The sequence below is a fragment of the Marmota marmota genome, unplaced genomic scaffold (genome assembly GCF_001458135.2).
Source record: "Marmota marmota marmota unplaced genomic scaffold, marMar, whole genome shotgun sequence".
Classification (NCBI taxonomy): Eukaryota; Metazoa; Chordata; class Mammalia; order Rodentia; family Sciuridae; genus Marmota; species Marmota marmota.
In genome coordinates this window covers 43,421,786-43,447,228 of record NW_026000229.1, presented here as the reverse complement: position 1 = coordinate 43,447,228, position 25,443 = coordinate 43,421,786, and the positions used below count along the sequence as shown (strand labels likewise).

At 37.7% G+C, this 25,443-nt stretch overlaps 1 protein-coding gene across 6 annotated transcripts in view; it reads left to right on the top strand.

The window, feature by feature from the left end:
- Positions 1–25,443, top strand: part of Fmn1 (formin 1) — a 399,662-nt gene that overhangs the window by 298,941 nt on the left and 75,278 nt on the right. For all 6 annotated transcript variants that reach the window (XR_007343831.1, XM_048793077.1, XM_015480855.2 and 3 more), the window contains one exon: positions 9,643–9,735. Coding sequence is in view for 5 of the 6 variants with exons in the window: in XM_048793077.1 (XP_048649034.1) it covers positions 9,643–9,735 (93 nt within the window). In the remaining variant the exon portion in view is untranslated. The remainder of the gene's footprint in view (positions 1–9,642; positions 9,736–25,443) is intronic.

The window sequence follows — 25,443 nt, the reverse complement described above, 5'->3', positions numbered from 1 at the left end:
TTGGTAGTATATTCATTTATTTATAAAATATTCATTATTTATAAAAGACTCACAGATCTTTCCTGGACTTGGCACTGTAGCAGATGCTGGAGATTTCACAGTAAGCAGAAACTGTATGTTTCTGCTTAACGGTGGAAATAGTAAAATAATCATGGATACTATATATAATAACAAGAGGAAAATTATACAGTGCTGTAACTTTGTAACAGAGGAGACCTCATTAGTATAGAATGGAGGGTCCAAAAGAAATCCCCAAAAAAAGACTTTGAGAGGAGGTCTATCTGATGACTCACCACTAGTGACTAGAGGTTGGAGGAGAAAGTCCAGGCAGAGATAGTGGGGAGGAATTGAGCGCGTCTGAGAACATGAGAGCAGGCTAGTGTGGAAGGGCTAAGGCTGGGAGGCAGGCAGGGCCCAGCCCATGGAGGGCCTGGTAGACCATTTGAGGGATTGGGAACAATCTCTAAAAAGTAATGAAAGCCATTGGAGGATTTAGGCAGAAGACTCATAATGAGATGTTGTAAAGGTCACTTTGACTCAGATGCGGACAACAAATCAGAAAGCAAGGGTGAACGTGGGAAAAATAGGAAGGTACTGTGGCAGTATGGAGAGGTGTAAGGAATGTCAGAGCTCTTGGTGGGGGAGCAACTCTGGGCTAGAAATGTGCCTTGGAAGGCACATTCTAAGAAGGTCACTGAAGAGTTCACCTGGAAGAGATTGTCTCAAGAGAGAACAGAGGTGGGAGGAGAAAAATTGTTTATACCAAACCCCAAAAGAATACAAACATGTAATAACAGTATAGAAGGCTGCAGCTGCAAAGGAGGCAGAGCCATCAGATAGAGGTCACATCCAGAGTGGAGGACACAGAACCTGAGAAAGAGGAAGCAGCACAGTGAAACCAACTCACAGGAGACTCAAAAACAGGACACTGACCAGAGGGTGGGTTAATTAGTGACTTTGGGGTGTTTTTGTGGTATTAGAATTGGGTGTGAAGTAAATGTCAATGGGTCAAGGAGTGAGAAACAGAAAAAGTGATTACTGGCAATTTTTAAAAGATGATTTGACTTGTAAGGGATAAGCCCATTCATAATATGCTTATTTGCTTATGAAACTCATAAGTATTAAGACTGCCAGTTATTCAAAGAGTTTGTGGGATCGTTATTGCTAGCTGTTCTTGGAAACTAAAAGAATGGAATCATGAACAACTATCCAGTCTTTCTACTATATATGAATATTTTAAATCAATAATGAATATTTTAGGTAGCATCTTACTGTTCAGTACACAAAATAATTTTTTATATATGTGTTAGTTTTCAGAAGATCATATGTATCAAGAAACTCAAAGTCCAAAAGGTATTAAATAATTTTCCCGGACAATAAAGGATACAGAAAACTAAGAATAAATAAATATATCAATAGATTAAGAGTAATTTAAAGAGCTGGGGTTGTGGCTCAGTGGTAGAGCACTTGCCTAGAACGTGCAAGGACGTGGATTCGATCCTCAGCACCACATAAACATAAATAAATAAAATAAGGGTATTGTGTCCAACTACAACTAAAAAATATTTTTTTAAAAAAAGAATAGTTTAAAGAGGTAATTTTTCTAATGTATCAGTTGTTTATGTTTATGTCTAAATGTGTATGTATAGATATATTCATATTCATGGCTTTTTCCCACAATTAAGATTGCTCCAAAGCTGTTATTTTACATTTTAAAAACAAAACTTTAAATGTCTTGTTTATATTTCTCTTGTCAAAGTTGGGTAGTTTAGTAGGACTCTTATTTTGGTAATACTCACTGTTACCTTTTGAAGATAGTCTGTGTTTGATTTCTCAAGTACACGTGCATCTCAAATTCATTTCTTACTTCAGATCCACAGCTTAGTAAATAAATGTTATGATGAAGAATAGTTGCACATAACATTTAAAAATTTACCTTATAAAAGGAGCCCAGATGCATGTCTTTCCTTTCGTTCCAATGTGAAACTATCAGTTTATTATAGTTCCAGTTTGTCTGAGTTTTTACTAATCTTTTTTGGCAGATTTTTGAGATGAAATCACATTCTAAATAATTCACCCACTTAAAGTATGCAGTTCAGTTACTTTGGTATTTTCACAGAGTTGTCAGCCATCATCACTTTTAGAAACATTTCATTACTCTGAAAACATATCTTGCACCCCTCGGCCAGTACCCCTGGTCTCTCCCTTTCTGCCTCTTCCTCTCCTAGCTTCAGGAAACCACTAATCTACTCTGTTGCTATAGATTTATCTATTCTAGACACTTCATTGAAGTAGACTAATATAATATGTGGTCCTTGTGATTGTCTTCTTTTACTTATAATGTTTTTACTTATCATAATCAGAGCTTATCCAACTAATAGTATGACTTCATTCCTTTGTATGGCCAAATAATATTCGGTGTATATTTAAAGTACATTCTATTTATCCATTTTCCAGCTTGTGAATTTTCAAGTTATTTATACTTTCTGGAATCTGCCAAAGCTCTAGTAACTTAGCAGAGTGTTTTACTTAGCCTTTGGAGGATAGACACTATGTATGTACAGACATAAAGTGACACTTGTATTTGTAAATACATGTATGTATTTACAGATTTATTCTGAGATAACGTTCTGACCCAAGTACCATGTGTCTAATGCTTCTGTTTTAACCCCTAATATACAGTCACCTATTGAAGCTTTTTAACCAATTTAAATACAAATGCTTGCCCCCCCCCTCTCCCCTCTCTCTCTCTCTCTCCCCCCTCTCTCTCCCCTCTCTCTCTCCGCCCCCCCTCTTCATTTGTTTTGTACCATGGATCAAACCCAGGGGCACTTAACCACTAAGCTACATCTCTGGCTCTCTTTTATATTTTATTTAGAGACAGGGTCTTGTAAGTTGTTTAGGGCCACACTAAGTTTTTGAGGTTGGCTTTGAACTTGGAATCCTCCTGCCTCAGCCTCCTGAACAGTTGGGATTACAGCTGTGTGCCTCCATGCCCAAATGCTTGCCTTTGGATGAATACTTATTAGGAATAATTTGCACAATGATGTTGGCTAAATACTCAGACCAAGGTTAGAGAAAGAATACCTTTGGTTGCATGCATGTTCTCTACACATGGGCCATTAATGCACAGTTGTCCGATTTAAGCCCAGTAATTTGGGCTTTGAAGAGCTATTTGGCATAAAATACCATGCCAAATAGTCTAGTGGGTCTAGTGGTCCCCTTCAAAATCTATTCTGTGTAGTACTTTCTTGGGCTTTGGAGAGCTATTTGGCATAAAAGGGGTCTAGCGGTCCCCTTCAAAATCTATTCAGTGTAGTACTTTCCCAGAATAAATGTTTCCTTTTGCCCCTGCCCACCATTCTCACCCCAGAATTGCTGATAACTGTAATGCCATTCACTTTCTTACCATGCCATGCTTTAAAAACACCTCAGAACATGAAATATGTGCTTTTTATTTTAAGGTTCTGTCATTTGTTTTTACTTAAGTTAACTGGAACTCTCCCTTTACTTGACCTTTTCTATGTGGCCTTTATAAAAAAACAGTATATACATAAGACAGCTACAAAATAGTACATTTGCCTTTGTGCCAACCTTTAATATGCAAATGAAAAATCTAATATTTTTTTTAAATATGATTTTAATCCATCCATAGAAGTTCTTGAATTGCTCCTGGCCAAAGTAAAATATAGCTGTTTTTATTTTAGTATTTTATTATATTGAATTTCTTATAGTTTCCTAATCATTCAGTTCAAGGCAATACCATGAAAAAAAAAAAAAAAAACGTATACTAATATTACCTTATGCTAATATTGTGATTTTGAGTCCCAATTTATTTTTAAGTTTATCTTAACAAAAATGTATTTTGGGGCATAGGGACTAAATGTGCACTGAGTCTTTCTCATACCCCCCCAACATACACACATAACATTGGATGTGTAGAAAGCACCAGGAAGAACATTGTACTGTCTTGTTACTAAAAAGATGAGAGTAGAGGTGTAGAGGTAGAAGGGAAGAAATCACTCACATGTTTGCTTCAGTTCATATTACAAGGAGCAAAAATTACTGTGTGCCATAGCCAGTAAGAAGTGTGGGTGACCCATTGTCTGCTGCTACATTGTCTGAGGAGAGGTGCTAGTCTGTTTCCTTCACTGCCATATCCCCAGTACCTGGTTCAGTTTGTGGTAGGTTGTCTACACTCAACAGGTATTTGTTTAGTTGATGTATTTTCTGAATGAACCCCTTTATGATAAACTCCTTAATGAAGCTTCCTAGGCCCTTTACAGTCTGAATCTGAGTTGTGTGTCTCACTTGAAGCCCACTGATACAAGACAAAAATTCGCTGCAGTCAAATAGTTCTCTCTGTTGCTGCAACAGTCCTCTATGGTTGTGCTTTGAGCATGGAGCTTGTGTAAAGGACAAGGGTCTTATACAACTGAGGAAGAGGTAGATGTGGCACAGGGCCATGGAAGGGTAGAGTGGGAACGAGGTAAGCAGAGAGAAGAGTGGATTCCATATTGGAAAAGCAAAGAGCTTAGATAAAAATGTGTTCTGACTTTGAGAGGTTCTGGGTTCAGTCCTTAACAATGGGGGAAAAATTCTGATTTAAGTGAGCCTATAGGTCCTTCAACTTATAGGAAAGGAAACATGCTCTGGCCTTCTTAACAATTTCTTTTATACATTTGATCTGTTAAAGAGATTAGATGGGTATTAGATTTTGATTAATTATATTGGAGTCTTGCCTCTGTATTCTCCTATCTTGCTTTCAACATGGCTCAGTAAATTTTATTCCTTTGTTCTTGGGGTCAAAAATAAACAATAGATAAACATGTGTGTGACCTTATAAACCTGACATCTGGAATCTTGAAACATTAAGGCTGCGTCATCTCTTCTACCAAAACATTTCACAGCGTTTTAACCTTTAAATCAGGACTTTCTCAATTTACTCATTATTGAATTCTGTATTGGTTTTTAATATTTGTTCTCTCATAAGGATTACTTATTAGTAGTGAACTTTAAAAACTAATATCTTTTTGACAGTCAAAAATTGTGTAGAGATGAAAATAAAAGAAGCTGGAGTGGCTATGGCTTTTGACCTTGAAACGCCGGGCACAGCCTGTGTCTGGAGCAGCGTTGGTGGTCCAGCAGCATTTTCCAGGAGTCTTCCAGTTGGACAATGACCAGCATTAGTGGAGTGTCCATGACCTCTCTCCTTTATGCACTGGCAGTCTCCAGTGTCATCATTAATTAGTCTTCAGGTCTTCCACTTGTCCACTAGAAAGCTTCTCAAATAAGCCAAGTTAATAAATGGAAGTGGATGAGCTGCCTGGCCACCGGAACATGCGACCAGCAGAGATGGTTGAAGGGCGGCTCTCCCCCTTTGATCGTATGGAGAAGCTTAATTCTAACAGGCCACATGGGAGTCCCAACCCGTGGGGGCATGGAGAGGACCTCCAAGCACAGCAGTGGAGCTGCTGCTATGGGTCCTGGTTTCAGTTTCTAACTGAGTGGCTCAGAGGCCCAAGGGGCTTGTTTCACACTTTGCTTCATCTTTCCCCAGGAGTTCGCCTGCATTCTTCAGTGATCTCACTGAATTTCAGCAAGGGAATGAAAACCATTATCCCCATATTCTAAACAGGAGATTTTCACTATAAATAGAATGCACAGCATCTGTAGCACATAATCCCCAAAGCCCTGACTCTCCTGCTGTTCTGGCCATGACATGTTTCCCAACCAATTTTACTAAATCATAAAAATAACAAATAATATTTATGAGCCTGCTTCCTAGTACCAAACATTCTGCACACATCACATGCATTATCTCAATTCTCATATCATACCTGGGGGAGAGGGCTCCTCATTTTTCACATGAGAAAAAGAAGCCACAGCCAACCTGAACCCAGGTAGGTCTTGATCTAAGTACAAACCCTTTACCACCCCATGCTATGGTCTCATAAAATTTGAACATTTTGATGGGCTCCCTATGGGTTCTGTCATCACATCCAGGACAACAGGAAAGCTGCAGTGATCTGCCCTTTTAATTCAGGCAAAAGTGGAAGTTTTGCTTTGGTAATTAGGGAAATGAGCTCTGCCTTTGGCTTTTCTGTGGCTGGGGAGGAGTCACTTTGAAGGCATTATTGGCATGGCTTCAATTATATCCTATTACTAATTTGCAGGTAAGCCTCGTATTATTGATGTTCATGGAAAATAGTCATAAAAATAGAATTATTGGAATTTGCATAATATTGGAAATTGCTCTATTTGCATTTGAGGATTAAAGAATTTAAAGGACTAATTTATGAGAAATTCTGATTTCCTTTAAATATGGGTACCTGTGTTCTCAGTCATAGCTGAATAACATGAGAAAATTCATTGAGAAGTGCTAATTTTTCAAAGTAGAAGTCTTTCAAAGTCAGGATAATGATCTTTGGCTGCCTTGCTTATGCCTCACCAGTGAAGTGGTAGACATTGCTTGGGTACTTAAAATTCACTAATCCCTTTCACACAAGATTGGGACACCCCACAGTGCTTGACAAGTGAAGAGACTGAGACCTTGCCACATCTCCTGGAAAGGAAGGCAGGAGTGAAGAGACAAACAAGTCACACTGTGACCCTGGAAAGCCTGCTCTGCATCTGGGTCAACCATGCTAATTTTATTTAGCCTTTTTCCACATAAGAATCTAGTTAAGGTGTGGAAATCTGATGCTGTGGCCAAATGCATAGACCCCTCTAGAGAAATTTGGGGATAAGTAGGTGAAACCTGCCTAATAATTTCTCAGGTATTAATATAAGCACATGAGAAAATATAATTAAAGGTAAATATAAGCATTATACGGAAGATACTATAGAGGCTTAAAATATACGAAAACTGAATTGGAAGAGGCCTTATGAGAAATGGTGGATCTCAGACTTTTTAGGATGAATAAGGCTATGTGGAGAGTTATGTGTGAGGTAAATAAAGACATGAATGGAGACATGGAATCAGAAACATTGTTTGATCAGTACACTTAGGAAACATTGAATGGTTTGGTTGTGGTTGGTCTAATATATGTGAGAAATAAAATTGGCCTGAAATCCCAGACTTAGGAAGCTTGAATTTAATTGAATTGGCAATGAGAGCCAATCATTATATTTTCTTTGAATTTTTAGGAAATAATCTTTCCTCATAATTTAGGGAGACCAGAGGAAACCTTAAAAAGCTCCAAGTTAACTCTTGATGTCTTCCCCCAGAGGGGGGGGGGAGGGGAGGGGGAGAGAGAGAGAGAGAGAAGGAACAAATGAACAAGAACAAAAAGATACTTTCCCCACTCTTCACCATGTCAGTAAATGGCAGTATAAGCCACCCCTGCTCATCTTTACCCTTCCCTGTCCCTCAGCCCTAGTTGAATGCATCAGCAAGACTTATTTGTTCATCTCCAAAATATGTTTCCATTCTACCAACTTCTTCTCCCTCTTTCTCTTCTCTGAGGTCACACCCTGTTTTAGTCAGCTTTTTCACTGCTGTGACTAAAGGATCCGACCAGCACAACTTTAAGGATGAAAAATTTATTTAAGGACTTAGGGTTTCAGAGGTCTTAGTCCATAGAAGGCCAGCTCCATTCCTCGGGGTTGAAGGTAAGGCAGGAACATCATGGAGGAATAGTGTGACAGAGGGAAGCAGCTCACATCATGGTGATCATTAAGCAGAGAAACTCAAGCTCCAGATACATAATATATACCCAATAGCCACACCCCCAATTAACCATGTCCTCCAGCCACACCCCTCCTGCTTCTAGTTACCACTCAGTTATTCCTATCAGTGATTAATTCACTGATTGGGTTAAGACTCATACAAGCCAATAATTTTTCCTCTGAAACTTCTAACATTGTCTCACGTGTGAGCTTTTGGGGGACACCTCATATCCAAACCATAACAAATCCCTATTTCAACAAAAGAAAAATGGTAAGAAGGATGTACTTGCCATTTGGCCACAAAATCCATCTACTTGGAAGGAGCTAAAAGGAAATCTCATAATAATAAGAGAAGTTATAATATAGCTATAATTGAGAAGACAAATAAGCTTAAAAAGATAAAAGCATAAAAACAAATATTTTGAAATGACATTTTGGCTGGTTTTAAGGAATTTTTTTCTCATTTGTCCCAAAGTAGAATTTGTATTTTTCACTTTGGTAGATCATTTTCAAAAAGAAAATCAGTGTTTACATTCCAATGGACAGGACTTCCTAAATGTCATTGGAATAGTTGTCAGAATAATGGAAAATATTATAAATAAGCTCTCTTTAAAACTTTTGGAAAGTAATATCATCAATAGACACAGCCTGAATTTAGGTATTTGTGTTCTGTGATCCAGAAGTCTTATCATAGGATGAATCCCTGGATACCTCTAAGAATGCAGTTTCTTCTGAACTCGACTCAGAAAATGACAAAGGATTCCCTTAGACCATGCTTCGATCTCTTCCAGGATTTCAACAATCTGGTTATCAATGTGGCAAATGAAAAGTGTCATATAACTACTTTCAAAGGACACTTTGAGTGGCCTTTTGCACTTTTCTGTGCTTCTGTACTGACATGTTTGTTACTTTGCCTGTAGAAAATGTTCTGGGACACTAGTTCTGAAAACATCAAATTATTGATCAGTGTTTTCCCCAGTGTAAAGTTCCCTTCCCTATACCTTCCTTCCAAAATGACTTATCTTTGTATTTGTAAATTGTTGCAGGACCTGGAGTACATGTTTATTCATTTTATAAACTAGGTGACATGATTTCTTTATGATAAAAATGCAAGGCTTTAATATGGTTTCTTAGACGAGCACTTACCAGTAATTCCTGACCATGATCAAAAGACAAAACTAGTCATGACTTAGTTCTACCTTTGAGAAATGCAGACTTTCTTTCTCCAGTACATTTCTACAACTGACCTGAACATATAAAAACCTTGAGGAGATGCCTCTTACCTGGGTCACTGGCTTTTGTGATGGTGAACTCTAGATTATGGTTTCCATCTACTCAAATCAGAACTCTCCAGTTTGAGGCAATTTGATTATCAAAACAATCTGTTATGAATTCTAGATAATCTCTCTGAAGTAAATCACATAAAATTATTTCACATATATTAGTAGAATATGAACAGAAAGGGTAGGTGGGAAGCATTAAGGACAGACAGTGTCCTTCCTCACCTGAGCTTAGTTCTGATGTTGAGATGTGTATGTTACCCTGAGAAATCACTAATTTGGTGGTTACAGGCAACTTGAATGCCTGAAAACTTCTGCAAAATCTATCTTAATTTCTACTTTGGAGTATGAATCTAAAGAAGGTCAGGGTCCTTAATACCCTGACTTAAGTCCTTAAAAAGTTTTTGCTGCTTTATTTTGGGGGAAGCAAAAGGTAGAATAGTTTACCTGTTCCAGGTCAGAGATTTTTATAGATATCTAAAAAGAAAATTGAATGTGATACATTTGCTTGTTCTTAAAAACAGGTATAGGATGAACTCCTTATTTTTTTCCCCTGGAATTTGGATAAAAAGTGATTGGCAAGGAGTCTACACACTTGATGCCTGAGTGCAAAGCACAGGCCCTGGCTTCTAGAAGGAGCTCAGCAAATGTGAATTCTTGTGGTAGTCTAATTCTACACTTCTCTTTACAGCAAGTGAGAAGCAGATGATGGTGGTGTGCAAGGAGTCCCCCAAGGAGTATCTTCAGCCTTTCAAGGATAAGCTGGAGGAGTTCTTCCAGAAAGGTAGGAGGCTTTGTCAGTCATACATACATGCTTACAACATGCTTCACCTCACGGATCTTTTGCTGAGGGCCACTGCCACTTCTATCCCACCACCAGCCCCAGTGATTCCTTTAGTCAATCTTCCCAGGGTGGTTACACTCTTAGCGTAGATGGAATGTTCTTATAGCTTTTTTGTCACCTTTCAAGACTGTTTGATATTTTAAATCCTTTAATATTATTGTTATTTTTGTAAATTTTTTGAGAGCAAAGATTTTTTGTCTCTCCATGGAGATCAAGGGGATCCTCAGTACATGTTAACTGACGAGCAACTTATGTGCAAGGTTTACATAGTCATGCATCTCAGATTTGTGGCCAGCTGTCACAAGTGGGTGGTAATTATCTTCCTGGTTTAAGAGTATAGCAACTTGGAAACTAGTGTTGTATTTTCATTGCTTTTCAAAGGGGGAGGCTGAGGCCCAGTGAATGTGATATATCCAATCACTTGGCACTCTTTGACCCTTTGGGTTGTAGTAGATGGAAGCAATAAGCAGGAGGCACAACCCATACTAAGAAATCTTAGCAGGTTCTGTTCCTTCCTCCACAGCTTTGTTAGGCATAGGGAGCTTTTGTTGACCAAAGTCCATGAACATGAATTTAGGTATTTCTTATTTTAATTTCTCAATTTCAACTTAAGATGTGAAAGAAATATAAGTGTGGAATGTTTGGTTGGAGCATTTTCTTTACTCGAAAGCCAGAGGAAATGTACATAGGAAACTTTGGGGATATCTCAACATACTGTTTCTATTATTGCATAAGGCCACATGATACCACACCATCAACAAAAAACTGTTAGGCAGAGTGAATTCACAAAGTATGGCCAAACCACTTTAGGAATTGGCAGGGAAATTCTCAGCCCATGAGTCAGAAGAACTCCATCCCAGATGCTCCCTTTGTGCATAGATCATTGCTCCCTCCTCTGTAATGAGGGGTTATTTTGTTGAAGCGGAAATCAGAGTTGGCCACTGCTGAATGTTATATGTGATGGGGGGGTATTGTGATCAGGCTCAGTACTATACTGAGAGCATACCATGATACCAACATATGGGCTGTGTGACTTTAACTAAGTGTTTTTATATGTGACTTATTAAAGTAAATGCATTGCTTTATAATTTTACCAGGTAAATTTAACCTAAATGGCCTTAAGAAAAGCATGAAATATTTCCCTTTGCTACCACTTCATAATGTCTGTTCAATATATATAGAATTAACTTGAAATGAGGCTTATGTGTACTTGGATTCCATTCTTATTTTAACTGCTATTATTGCCTATCTGGAAAATTCTACAATGTGTATAATTGGGGTTTTTATCTGCCTGTATGCTTTAATCATCTTAGAGTCCCTCTTTTACAAACCAGCTCACATCTTAAAACACTTATTTTGTGAATTGTATTCTTTTGTTGAAAGGGCTGAATATGAATAGATGTAGAACCTTGATTCTACTAAGTTTTTCAAGAAACTTCTGATCAGGGAAACAAGGGCTGTTCTAAGAAAGCCTGAGAGCCATGTTCTTAATGCTACTGTGCACTAAAGTCAGGGATAGATTAAAAAAAAAAATTAGATACCCAGAACAAACCAGATCTACCACCAGCATCTCCATGGGTGAGACCAATGTTTTTATTCACCAAGTGATTCCAATGTGGATCTCAAATTGAGAACCACTATTGTCAACCTTAGTTCATTTTTAATGTATATTCAAAGATAAACATGCAGAGCCTCCCATATGCAAGGCCCTGGGAATACTAAGGTCAATTATTCTCCTTGGTCCTGACCCAAGTACTGTCTTATTAGGAGAAGATCTATCATTGAACACAATCAGTCCACCATGGAAATAGCCTGTTAGTATGACCTTATTAACTGAATTTGTAGAAACAGCAGTCTGGAATCAGAATGTCTGATAGGGCAGACACTAACCACATGTGGCTGTTGTGCAATTTAAGTGTGCCTAATCCAAGGACCAGATTTATAAAAATCATGCAAAAATATTTCATTTCTGTTTTTTTATATTGATTGCATGGTAAAGTGATAATGGTTTGGGATATATTAGATTAAATAAAATGTGTTGCTGAAGTTAATTTCTCTGTTTTAAGTGTAGCTACTAGAAAAATGTAAAACTCTGTTGTGATTTATATAATATTTCTATGGGAAAGTGCATAAACATGGTCCCTGGGCCTTCCTTCTCTCATTCCTGCACCCTCCTCTTCATATTCTTTCTGTGCCTTCTCAACCTCATTACTAAGGTGCAGAGTCTCGAAGACTAGCCCCATGCTCACTTTCAAGCTGGGTCCAGCCATTGTTTGGTGGCCAATTAGAACTACTTTGGCAAGGGCATGCTGCCACTTCAGACCATTCCTCTGCAGTTAAGAAATACATAATTGATAGCATTGTGATACATACAGTTAAGGGGCTAGGGTTTTGCCAAGTTGCAGTACACACAAATAGAATTTCTCTTGGGTACTATTTGGAGTACCAAATAGTAGTTCCTTTTTAATGTGGGTTTTCCAGTGATTCATAGAAATTGTAGGATTCTCTACCTACCACAAATATGCATTATTCTCCCTCGATAATCAAAGTTTTATGACAGTTTAAGTGTAGTATTCCATCTAAGGCCCCGTTCATTATAAGCAACACCATTATTGCATCTCCTATCAAGGAAGAAAAATTGTTGCCAATTAAGCCAGGATGTGCGGATTATGAGATGTATCCCAACATCAGAAATGCTGAAAGGTGAAAATCCCGTGCATTATGGAGTTGAAGTGATACTATTATTCGACATGTAAAATCAGAAAGGAAAAATGACCCATGCTTCCAGGGTATGTCAGGAAAGACTTTCAGCAAAGGAAATACTCTGTTCAAACTTAAAGAAGATGGTGATAGTGATGACAATGACAGTATTCACCGAGTGTGACTATATGCTAGATCCCGTGGGGGAGCAGATCACCTTCTCACATCATCCTCTATTCCCTGTGGTAAGCACCAGTATCACCCTGTTTATAGATGAGGACATTTAGGGTTAGGAATTCTCAGCAAACAGTTATAAAGGACATTCCAGACAGAGAAAAACACTGCAGATCTCAGAAGGATGCAAGAGCCGATATATATGGGGAATGGTGTGGCCAGGTCACAGGGCAGGTAGGGAACGCTCATGACCAAAAAGGAGCAGAGAGTGACAATAAGACTTGATAAAGAATCTCCATATTGTGTATTGCAAGGCAATAGATAATATTGAAAAACAGTACAGAATGACATATTCATGTTGAGTTTTTGTTTTGTTTTGGTGTCAGAGGGGCTTAGGGAGCATGTCACTTTGCTTTTTGTTGTTAAGAAATGCATTCTAATTAACATTCCAAAAGCATTAGAAGAGTAAGACTAGTAAAGAGCAAAAGGCATGGGGGTAAAAATAAGGAAGAAGGACATGGTTAATAGTAACAGGCTATGTTGAGTGTTGTCAAATATAAAATGAAATGATAGACAACCGTACTCCCTTTTTTGCTTTGAGTAACTGGATATTGACGAACAAGACTGGATTTGGGATAGAAGACAATGAGGGAAACTGGACATGTTGACTTTGACGCAGTGTGAGACACATAGGTCAAGGTGCTGGGTTCATAGGAGAGAGCTGGATGAGAATTTAGAGGTAGCTGTTTCAGTCAAAAGAATGAATGAGAAGGCCCAAAGAAAGGATATAGAATGAGAAGGCTCCTAAAGTTTCAGTGTATTTGAGCACGGAGTATCAAATAAGAACCATCCTTGAGAAAAGACACTTCTATATTTCTATAGTAGAGCTTATACAATTTATTTGGCAAGAAATTAAATTTCTTTTTAGGGTCTGCCCAACTCATCAAGTCTTAAGCAATTGCGTTCTTCATGCCTGAGAAGTCACATGCGTTGTGACTCAGTTGATTCATGATTAGGATTATTTTTACATAAGCTGCAATTCAGTTCTCTAACAATCATGATGATTTTAATTTTTCTTTTGTAAATCATATCCTGTTGCCACACTGAAGTGGGGATGATGTGTTTGTCCTTACTGTCTTTTATAATTCCTCCCTTCTCAAAATGCCCTTAAATAGTGATGACAAAACCATGGTACTTATTCTTAACTGATTTCATTTCCTGAGTAGAATTAGTAATTTTAATGGCACCTCTTTTTTTAGGGTTGCAAGCTCCATGGTATCTAAACCTTTCCCCATACATGGGTTTGTTTGGTTTTTTTTTTTTTTCCTTCCCCACAGTAGGCTCTTGTCGATACCAATTTACAGCTCAGTTCAGAGCATATTGTATAGGCATTTTTTTTTTAAGCTCATGCTTTCCCACCCTTAGATCAAACATGGCCATAATGATATGGACTACAAAAATGTGATGCTCAAATTAAAAAGTCCCATAAACATGGCAGGGATCCTATAATTGAAGGAAGGTGCAGAGCAACTGGTCAGATCCCAGGTATAGATCTTGTAGGTGGTCTTTTCATGCTGTTAAATTGGCCATTTGTATTTATAGCTTTGGCAGGGAGGCTGGAACCTAAGCGGTCTCTACGGCGGTGCTTTCTCATGCGTGGTCTTATCTAATTTTTCATTAATTTTACCTGCTGTTGATGAATGGTGCCAAATTCAAAATGAATCTGAATGACTCCTTCTGGGCCTTACTTTCTGAAACTGTCTGTCCTTTAAAGTACTTTGACCAGCTGAGATTATAGATATTCTCAATGTCAAGAAACTATTTTCTACCAATAGTAAAAACTAGATAACTTTATTGAGCTAAAAACAAACAGAAAACAGTAAATATGTTTTCCCACATTGAGGGCAAAAATAATTATAGTATACGAATGGCCAAATACTCTATGACACCTGGGGACTGTGTCTATCTGGCTCTGTTTACTTTCTTATCCCAACATAATGTAGGCTCAGCCTGGCTCATAATAGATGGTAACAATTATTTATTGAATTATTAACCAATAGTCTGAATTGTGTCAAGTATCTGCAGGTTATGTGTTTTTTCTTCTGTGGATTTCCTATTTAAATCCTTTCAGAATTGGTAAAAGCATGCTAGAAACTGGTAAGATACATTTTTGGCTAATAACGCTTGTCTCTGTTAAGGCTTCCCATATATAAAAGTATCTTTGTATTGGCACATACATGTATATAATCAATTCTTAAAAAGTACATAGATCAGATTAGATTGATAGGAACCATAACTAAACCTCCGAACTACAGAACCAAAAGCAGGTTATTAGGTAATCTCCTCTGTGAGAGAAAACAATTCTTATTCTTTATAGAGCTTTTGAAAGAAAGAACTCTGTTTGAGGATGCATGTACCTCTGCCTGGACCAGAATGGGTTCGTGTGTGTCTCACTGCTATTCCAGAAAGTACTAGCAGACGTGGTCACAGACATCATCAGATGGCCAAAATTAAGGTAATCTGTTGTGAGTTCTGGGCCACTAAAATAACAAGAGTTTTAATATTTGGAAGGTGGAGGAAGCTATCTCTTCAAAGGCTTGTGAAATAGATTCTTAATAAAGACAAGCCTGAATTTTTTCAACCCTTCAAAAAAGAAAAAAAACTATAGACTAATCTCACTATATTTTTAAAATTCTAAATAAAACTAATAACCTACTTCACTACCAAACAGAATTTATTCCCAGAATGTAAAGATGATATGATACTGGAAGGTAATCACCACTATTAATGAATCTAAGGAGAAAATTCAAATAATTGCTACGTAACAGTATATGCTTAAAAATAATTTGATAAAATTCAATATATAAGGATTTATAAGGATTAATAAAACATTAAGTAATGTATACTTTCTTAGTATAAAACTTTGCTATAGTTCCAAATATATAGCTTGTATTCTATGAAGAAAAATACCTAAGTCCCATCAATCTAATGTAAAAGAGTTCCTAGACATTGAACAATAAAAAGGCAAAAATATTAGCTATGGCAAAAACTACTCTTAAAACATATGAAAAGGTGCAAACCTCTTAAAATTGGAGAAATGAAAAATAAAATTACATTGATATTTCATTTTCTATCCACACTATTAGCAAGATTCCAAAAGTTTAATAATAAAGTTTGTTGGCCATGCAGTATGATAAATGTCACTTTTCTATGTTGCTATATTGTGAAACTGTAAATTGTTTCAGTCTATCTGGAGTTTAACTTAACATCATGTGTTAAAGTTGAAAATGTGTAAGCCTTCTAACCTGACAATTCTACTTCTAGAAATAGACCCTCAGATATGCTGGTACATGCACAGAGATGTATGTACTACGCCTTAGTGAGGCATTATTTTTAATTGCAAAATACAGGTTCCATCCATAATAGAATAATCAAATTATGGTACATAATTTGAATGTAATTATGGATATGGATTCTGCATTCCTGAGTCCAACATCTGTAGATCAAACATAGCCAGAAAATAAACTGTCCTTCCGATTTTTTTTTTCCAAGATCTGCTTCCCATTCAGTACCTCTCCATTCTTCTACCAATTGGGATCCTAGCTTCCTGAACCTAGCTCTTCATATTACAACCCATTGGAATTAGAAGCCAAGTGCCATCATTCACAGCCTCTTTGCCTCCTTTGAGTGCTGGACTGGATGACTTAAAAGGCAGTTTGGAGATCACCTGTTTTCCTTATCTTTTAAGTGGAGAACCACATCTGTTGAGCTTGTTCCTTACTTTCTTTCCTTATGATCCTCCTCCCCAACACTCTGCCACAGTAGCATTGGGTGATAGAGTCCTCCTGGCCAATAAGAAAATGTTTAAAAAAAAGTTTCAAAGATGTATCAGAGACCCCAAGACAGTCCAACACACACACACACACACACACACACACAGCCCTCAATTCTTTCTTCTGGACTTGGATTGACTTCACTCATTTTGCTCATACTTGAATCACTCTCTTGTGATGTCTGAAACCAGAATGACCATGAGGAGGACTCTAAAATGTAGGGTGTTTTCACCTCTTCTTTACTTTTCTTCATGTGTGTAATCTTGTTCTTCATATCATGTGTCTCCCCTTGGCTTTCTGTACACAGATGCTTCAGTGTACATGTATATGAACATACCAGCCTAAGAGAGTAAGAGTCTGTATCTTATCTCTTCATTCTCTATACCTAACCATAGCGTAAGAGGACCAAGTATCAGGACCATAGTCAGGATCTGACCTCTTTTAGGGGTATTGGTATGTGAAGACTTAACTCTAATTGTTTTTGTTTTTAATTTGCTCTAATTAGTTATACATGACAGTAGAATGCATTTTGACATATTGTACACAAATGCAGCACAAACTCCTTCCTCTGGTTGAACATGGTGCAGAATCACACTGGTAGTATAATAATACATGTATATAGGGTAATAACGTCTGTCTCATTCCATCATGCTTCCTATCCCCCATCCTCTTCCCTCCCTTCATTCTTCTCTGCAAAATCCAAAATTCTTTCATTCTCCCCCACCCACCCATTATAGATTAGCATCTGCTTATCAGAGAAAACATTCAGCCTTTGGTTTGGGGGGTTTGGCTTATTTCACTTAGCATGATATTCTCCAGCTCCATCCGTTTAACACAAGTGCCATAATTGCATTCTTCTTTAAGGCTGAGTAATATTCCATTGAGTATATGTAACACATTTTCTTTATCCATTCATCTGTTGAAGGATATCTAGGTTGGTTACATAGTTTAACTATTTGTGAATTGAGCTGATATAAACATTGATGTGGCTGCATACTGTAGTAGGCCAATTTTAAGTCCTTTGGGATACCTGGGTCAAATGGTGGTTCCATTCCCAAGTTTTATGAGGAATCTCTAGACTACTTTCCATAGTGGTTGCAACAATTTGCAGTCTTAACTCTAATTCTTGAAAGAAAGGCTTTTCCCTCTGTTTTTAAACAATGTCTGAGAAACTATAGGCAAGTGGAAGATGATAGTAGAAGGATCTAGAAAGAAGTAAGGTAAATATTGTTAATTCTTCCAGAATCTTCTCTAGAGTAGCAGATATTTAGACACACACTAACATATGTGCACACACCCCTCCAAACTGATGAGACCAGACTACTTGATTGCTTTGTGGAACAGGGATTATCCCAGGAATCTTAAGTTGATTTTTTTCAATTTTGAGTTAGGCCTTTATTCATGTTACTATTAAAGTATTACTAGGGTCCACCTTATGATGGTGGTATTAGGTGATCCCTTCATTTTCTTTTCCTTATGGCAGAATTTTCAATCTTTTGATGAGATTCTAGAGCTACCATCATTATAACCCCTTTTTGATGAAATAGAGGTAAGAGATAAGTGGGCTGTACTCTTTTCTCTATATATCCTCCTTTCTGTCTACTTGTGAGGTCTCCTTTTCCATGTTTCATTGGTTTGTTTTGAAAAACTAGAAGTACACTAAATTATGTTCCCTACATGTTGGGTTTTAGTAATGTCTAAAATTTTGTTCATGATACTGAGCCATCACTGCACAATTTACTCTTCCTAACTTAAGTATATGTACGATTTTTGGTTAGAATTATTTTTAAGTGAAAATGTCTTAATTTTATTATGCTCTTTCTTAAACAATACTTTTTTCTACACATACATGATAACTTCTTTTCTTTATTGTGGAAAGAACACTTATCATGAGATCTACAAATTCTTACATTCACAACACAGCATTTTCAAGTATAAGCACAATAAATGTTTAAGTGTTATGAATGAACCAGAGAGAGCACTGTACTTCACCATTTCACTTCTTCAGGAAGGTTTACAAATTTCTCATAACTTTTTTTCCCTTGTCTATAAAATGGAAATATTACTTCACAGTGTCATTATGAAGATTAAATTGAATTTGCATGCACATGAACCCACCATACAAACTGGAGCACCAATAAATAATAAGTGTTATGTTTAGAGCATTATCACTGTCCCCTTACCACCTGTGGGAAACACCAATTTGTTGACTGTTTCCCTCTTGAGTTTGCAGTGCAGGTGGGGAGTACTGGCAGCTGTTTCTTAACCCAATAGTTAAAGCACAGCACTTGATTTAATCTTGGCAGCGGTGCCTTGAGACTGTCATTCCTTCCTAACCTTCCAGATAAGGAAGCCAACTCTGAGGGTTTCATGAACTTCCTCAGGGTTGGTTTGATCTCAACCCCAGTTTTCTGTGCCATTCTGATAACTTGAAAATCACTTATTTTCTCTGAGTGTCATGGTCCTGATGGATAAATATACATAAGCATTTCCCTCTCCCCATCTAAAAGAGAAAAACATCAGACTGGCTGACATGCCTTAACCGGATGGAGGATGGTAGCTGGACCTCAAACACTCCTTTCCTGGAGTCCTAGCAGGACTCCTATTTACCTTCCCCAACCAAACAAAATTTCAATGATAGTTTATAAACAAGAGAGTGCAGAGACAAGTATTTGAGTATTTTATGGAATTGGTGTTGAGCTCTGCCTCTTGCATAATAGCTGTTCTTATGATAAATTATTTCAAGTAATTGTTGGCCCAGGCATCCCTTCTTCTTTGGATTCTTAACTATTGCAAGTTTTTAATCAGTGATTGCTTGCAGTTGCTGTCACACAACTTCACTACATACATAACAGAATATGTACAATACTCAGTTTTGTATATAATGTACAGATCTGGAAAAGTTGCTCTGTTCTTTCAAAAATACAGACCTGCTTCTTCTGCTGGACTCATTTTGCTTTAAAGGAATTGGTAGCTCTGACAGGAGCCCAGATTGATATATATATAATGTTACTTAACAGTTATCAAGAATAATTAAAGTACAGAGCCTCATGCTATCTGTTGCTGTTACATTCTCAGTTGTTATGTCAGAATTTTTTTAGATGGTTAAGGGGGCACTCAGAATGTCGCTTACAGATGGTTTATTTACACGACAGTACATAGAGAAGGGTTCCAATTACAGAAGACAGTCTTAAGTGCTAGAAGAAAAGTCATGTTTATCTTGTTCATCTCCACTAAAAGTAAGCCAAAAGCACTGTGGATAGGCTGATTTTATCTATGACCCAAAGCTCCCATTTTAAAAGTAATTTTTAGATTTTCATGAATATAGATAGAGGAAAAAGGTAAATAGAAATAGCTTTAGTATAAAATACAACCAATTTTCAAGGAACTTTTCTACAGGGTTATATCTTTTACCATTAAATTGTTCTTGTTTTAAATAGAATTATAATTGCTATGGTTTGCTCTTAATGATAGAAGGGATGCGCATAATTCCATTGGCATGCCTTCTGGATTGTGTGTCATGGCTACCAAAATCCACAATATCTCCACCTAGTGGCCACTGAATTCAACTGCAAACACATGATCCCATGTCTCCCTGGCTAAAAGTTCTAGATGACAGCATGCAACATTAGAATTAGCAACTTTAATTATTCTTGATAACTGTTAAGTAACATAATACTCAAACTCTGTTTCTAGCAGATTGGGAGAACAGTGAGAATTTGCTTTTTCAATTTTGAGAAAGTGAGACTTAAAAGGGTAACCTAAGGCTAGAGAAGGTGATATTTAATTCTTTAATCCTTGTATAATCTTTTGAATTAAGAATAAGTGTATCCTTCTTCCCTACCAGTTTTTTAAGCTGGGTGTGGTAGTGCAGGCCTGTAATCCTAGAGGCTCAAGAGGCTGAGTCAGGGGGATCACAAGTTCAAGACCAGCCTCAGCAACTTAGTGAGGCCCTAAGCAACTAAGTGAGACCTTGTCTCAAAAAATAGAAAGGGCTGAGGTTGTAGCTCACTGGTAAAGCACCCCTGGGTTTAATCCCCAGGACCACCCCCCCCCAAGAAAAGTATATTCAAGTAGATCAGAACTGCTTTAAACAGAGATAAACCGTTTTTTTCTCACTCTATGAACCCTGCAATATCAGTTCATGTCCTTTCATAATTCATCCAAACCTAAATGCTTAACTTCTTGAATCTACAAACCTCGACACTCATCTGTATTCCACTTCAGAGACAGACACCCAGACCTTTGCTATGTACCATATTCCCTCCCATCCTCGCATCCAGCAACTTGTTGACATTCAAATTATTCACTGAAATAACTAAACCATCTGCATACTGAGCTCATTGTACCAGCCCATTTCCTTGCTGAAATAATTAAATATGGATTAATTGTAACATAATAATTCTAGAAGAGTGTAGATAATATGAAAAGCCACTAAAAAGTCTATTTGAAATTTACTTTCCTTCCCAAGAGGACACTATCTACCCTTAATGTCTTTCTTTCATGTTCTAGAACTGAACCTAGTTGTTGGCATAATATTTATGCATGATCATCTGCTTTCTTCAACTTAAGCTCACCCTGGCATTGGTTCCTGCTTTGTAGTCATGTCTGTGGCATTAATTGTAATTGGTCTGAGCTTCATATGGTGAAATAGGTTCCAGCATGTCAACAGCAATTAATGGAGCTAGATAGTCCTGAGTAAGGTGCCAGTAGTGGCTTTGAATCTCTTTCAAATTGTCCTCCACCCCTCTCCTTCCCCTCCCTGTCACCCCTCCCTCCTTCCCTTCCCTTCCTTCCTTCCTTCCTTCCTTCCTTCCTTCCTTCCTTCCTTCCTTCCTGTGGTACTGAGAATTGAACCCAGGGTGCTCTTCCACTGACCTACATCACTGGCCCTTTTTATTATTAGACAGGGTCTTTCTAAGTTGCCCATCAAACTTGTGATACTCCTGCCTCAGCCTCCTGAGTCACTGGAATGACAGATGTGTGCCACAGCATCTAGCTTTATTGTTTCTATTGTTGCCTCCTGGGAGATGGTAGTAAAAGAAGGCTGGCTTTAGAATTATACAAAACTGAGTGCAAATCCCTACCTAGCATTCTGACTTTGGAGAAAACTGAATTCTTCCAAATAAGCTTGAGTTCCCTTATCTCAAAGATAGAGGTAATTAATACTAATACTATAAGGTCATTACAGCCATCAAATCAGCCAAAAAATGTTAGGTACCTGATATTGCATCTCAGTCCTATGTGCAAAGATTTGTTCTCTGCCTTCCCATTATCCTCACTTTGTTTTCTCTTATTCTTTGCCTATATTTCTTAGGCAGAATCAGAATTTGACCATGAATCCTTCTTTTACCATGTTTAGCACAAAGTTATTCAAATGTTTGTTAAATATTATTTTAGATCTCATTATGTCCTAGGCACCATGCTTTTTGCTTTTGATACAATAATGAGCAAGATGAATATAGTTTTTACCAGTAGAAATTATAGTTGTAGCCTGCAGGCATTAGGAATCCATAGTGTATGTTCTGGTTATTTGTTTCTACATAATCAATCACATCAAAATTGAGTAGATTAAAAACAATATATTACTCTCATAGATCTTTGGATTGACCAGAATGAATCAGCTAGTTCTTGCTCCAGGTCTCCCCAGAGTTTGGAGTAGCTGGAATTGAAATTATCTAAAGTGGCTTCCTCATGCACATGTCTGGATTCTGGGCTGGGAGGACTGAATGGTAGAATTTGGCAGGGCATCTCTGAGAGTCCGTGCATTCTCTCCACATGGCCTGGATTTTTTTCTCACAGCATGGTGGTCTCAGGGTCTTCTGACTTTTTATGTGATAGCTGGCTTTTTCCAAAAGAAATGTCTCAAGGAAAAGAAAGCAGAAGCTGCCAATCCTCCTAGACTCTAGGGATAAGACATTGTATCATGTTTGGTTAAAGAAGTCCTAAGCCAATTTCAAGGAAGTGAAATAGAGCCCACTGTTCAATAAAAGGACAACAGAAATGTGCGGGGAAGGAGAGAGGTGATGGTGGCCATTGTCTGTCTGTTCTGGTCTTAAAACTTCTTCAGGACAGGTGGTCTTTCCAGGGGATGGATTTCGTTAGTCTCCTCAGTCATCCTCTGAATAAAACTATTTCTCTATGTTTTTACATGGGAGGAAACATACAACCTCATAAATCCTAGCCTCACAAACCCAGTACTACAAAGTGACTCACATATTACATATCTGTTTTAGCACGTGAGAACCATCACCATCAGCCAGAAGATATTTCCTTCAACTTCATTTAAAGTCTCATTTGCTGAAATTTCTTCTCCAGTTTTCCTAAGATATTCTCCTTGGAGTTGGAGCCCCAACACATTAGTGCCCCAAGAGTTCCATATTGTATAACTGACATCATGATGACTTCTCTCTCTCCTTTCCCACGAACAGATAGCCTTAAAGCCTACCCATGTAGGTCCTTTCCTACAACTATGTAATACTCTTTATTTTAAATATGGTTCAGTGCGTGAAAAAAGGAAAGAGATGGATTACAGAAGTTCACTTTCCCAACACAGGCATGAGAAGAAAAATTTTACGCTGCACATTCTTAATAAATGCTGCTCAGTTTAAGATCTGGACTTAACTATTTTTACACCTTTTAAAGGAATAGATTTTTTAAAAAACTGACAAGATATTGGCCCAGATATTACTTGGCTTTAAAGAACAAAATTGGTAACTTGGTAACTTGGTTTTCTGTACTCTCACCTTCAACAAAATGTTCTACTCAAAAACCCATAAGTTTTAATGTCTTTCTCTGGTGGATCATGATTTGCCACCTGGAACCTGAATAGCCAAAGTAGTGATTTCCACTCTGACAGAGCTGTGACCAACTGAGCTCCATGCCATAAAAGCAGAAGTCACCAGTTACTGGCATAATTCAGTAAAAATATAAATCTTTATAGTCGAGGTTTGTCCTGCAAGGGTAAAAATTGTTTAAGACAGATCCATGAAGACTCTTGTTAGATGCAGCAGGAAATTATACTCATGTGAAATCAGAATGCATCCTTTGTACTTATATGAGTTCTTTCTGTGATTGTTGTAGTTGACATTAACTATGAACTACAAAAGAACAGGAAGTCATTTTGACCAATTGCATTATGCATACAAACACTTAAAAATGAGGCCAAAATTCCATTGGCCCCATTTGATTGGAATGGGGCCAATGGAATGTGTAGAACTACTTAAGGGTCTAATAAACAGTGGTGGTTTGTTTTAAAATTGAAAATAATTTATTCAGTTATTAGTTTATATGCCAATTTACTCTTCCTGAAAATAGAGATAAGAAACCAGAATCTGGAGTTTATATTAAAGCTCATGAGTTTTGATTACATGTTCCAGGTGTATCAATTTGAAACACCATCTGTCTTAATTTAAAATAATGAAATTATTGCCTCGGACCTCTGGGACCTTTTCTCCAGGGGCATACTACAATGTACTCTGAGATTAAAATACCATGTATGTGTACGTGTTAATATATATTTCTCAAAAATATTAAATGGACAACATCCAAGAGATATCTAAGCAGGAACCATCCACAAAAGTAGCTTTTATTGTTTTACACAGATTGTGATGATCCAAACCAAAGATCAATGAGCTGTCAGGAAAAGGGGAAGAGGAAATTCCAAGCAGAAATATCTAAAGTAACAGCCAAAAAAGTGAAGAAAGCCCACTAACTGGATAAACTCTAATAAACAGTGCTGGTTTGTTTTAAAGTTTTGTTCCTATAAATCTACCTTTGCGCAAGTTTCCTGTCATACAAACCTAGTATGCTGTGTGGCACTCCTGTCTGTGTGTACCTTCCTAAGATGGAGGAGGGTGGAAAAAGAGTACTCTTTACTTCTCATACTGGGACAAGACCAATTGTGAGCATCTTCTCTTTTCAGGATCCAGTTGTCCCAAAGCCCAATGCTTGTATTCCTCTGTATGACTGGAACATGCCAAACCATTGGCACAACTTTATTTGTTGTTGTTTTTTTGTTGTTGCCTTTCCCTCTGGGTCTGTTGTGCTAGTCATCTGAAGCTTTGCTCCCCTGCCAACTATGCCATCTCTTCCCACAGCAGCCATTGTGCCTTGACACTTAGTGAAATATTCAAGCCTCTGGGATCTTGCCTGTGTGTGAATTCCACATGATCTAAAATGCCTTTTGCACATCTACTCTGCTTGTGAAGCCAAGTGGTTTCAGTCATCAGTATGTTGTCATGAGCAGAAATTAGAGATTTCATTCATGCTGTAAGTCCTTGGTGGTATCTTTAGGTGCTGGTACCACATGATCCCACTGTTCTACTAGTGATCTGGAAGAATGAGCTGCTTCCAGCTAGGTATTCAAAGGTCAGGAAAAGGGGAAGAGGAAATTCCAAGCAGAAATATCTAAAGTAACAGCCTCCTGAAGATAGGATTGTCATAGAGGTAAACTAAACTCTCCAGAAGAGAGATGTCTCCTCCTCTGGCTTTCCTCTGTCCTTTCACTAGCAACTACTTCAGTAGTACAGTCTGAGCCACATAGATGCTCACCAAGGGCTTGGACACAGCAGTGACAAGGAGTTCTTCCCACAGAGTTCTGCCCACAGACCTAGACTGCCATCCATGCTGCTTTGGATTCCAGAGCCATGGTCCCCCTCCCCGAGGGGACTGGCCACTTCTCAGGCTTGTTCAACACTAATTTTTCGTGCCTCTAATATATTTATCTCCAAATACTCAGAGGGAAAAATCTGAAATTGGTTTTATTGCCTTACCAATGTAGATCCAGTATACAGTCTGTAGTGTACCTATAGTTGATTCTAGATAATTAGAAGCAAATTATCAAGGATATCTTGTGGTATTTGTTGCTTCACACTTTGTGGTTATATTGCTGTGCACTGGCACAATATGTATGAGTAGGGACTTTTTTTTTTTTTTTTTA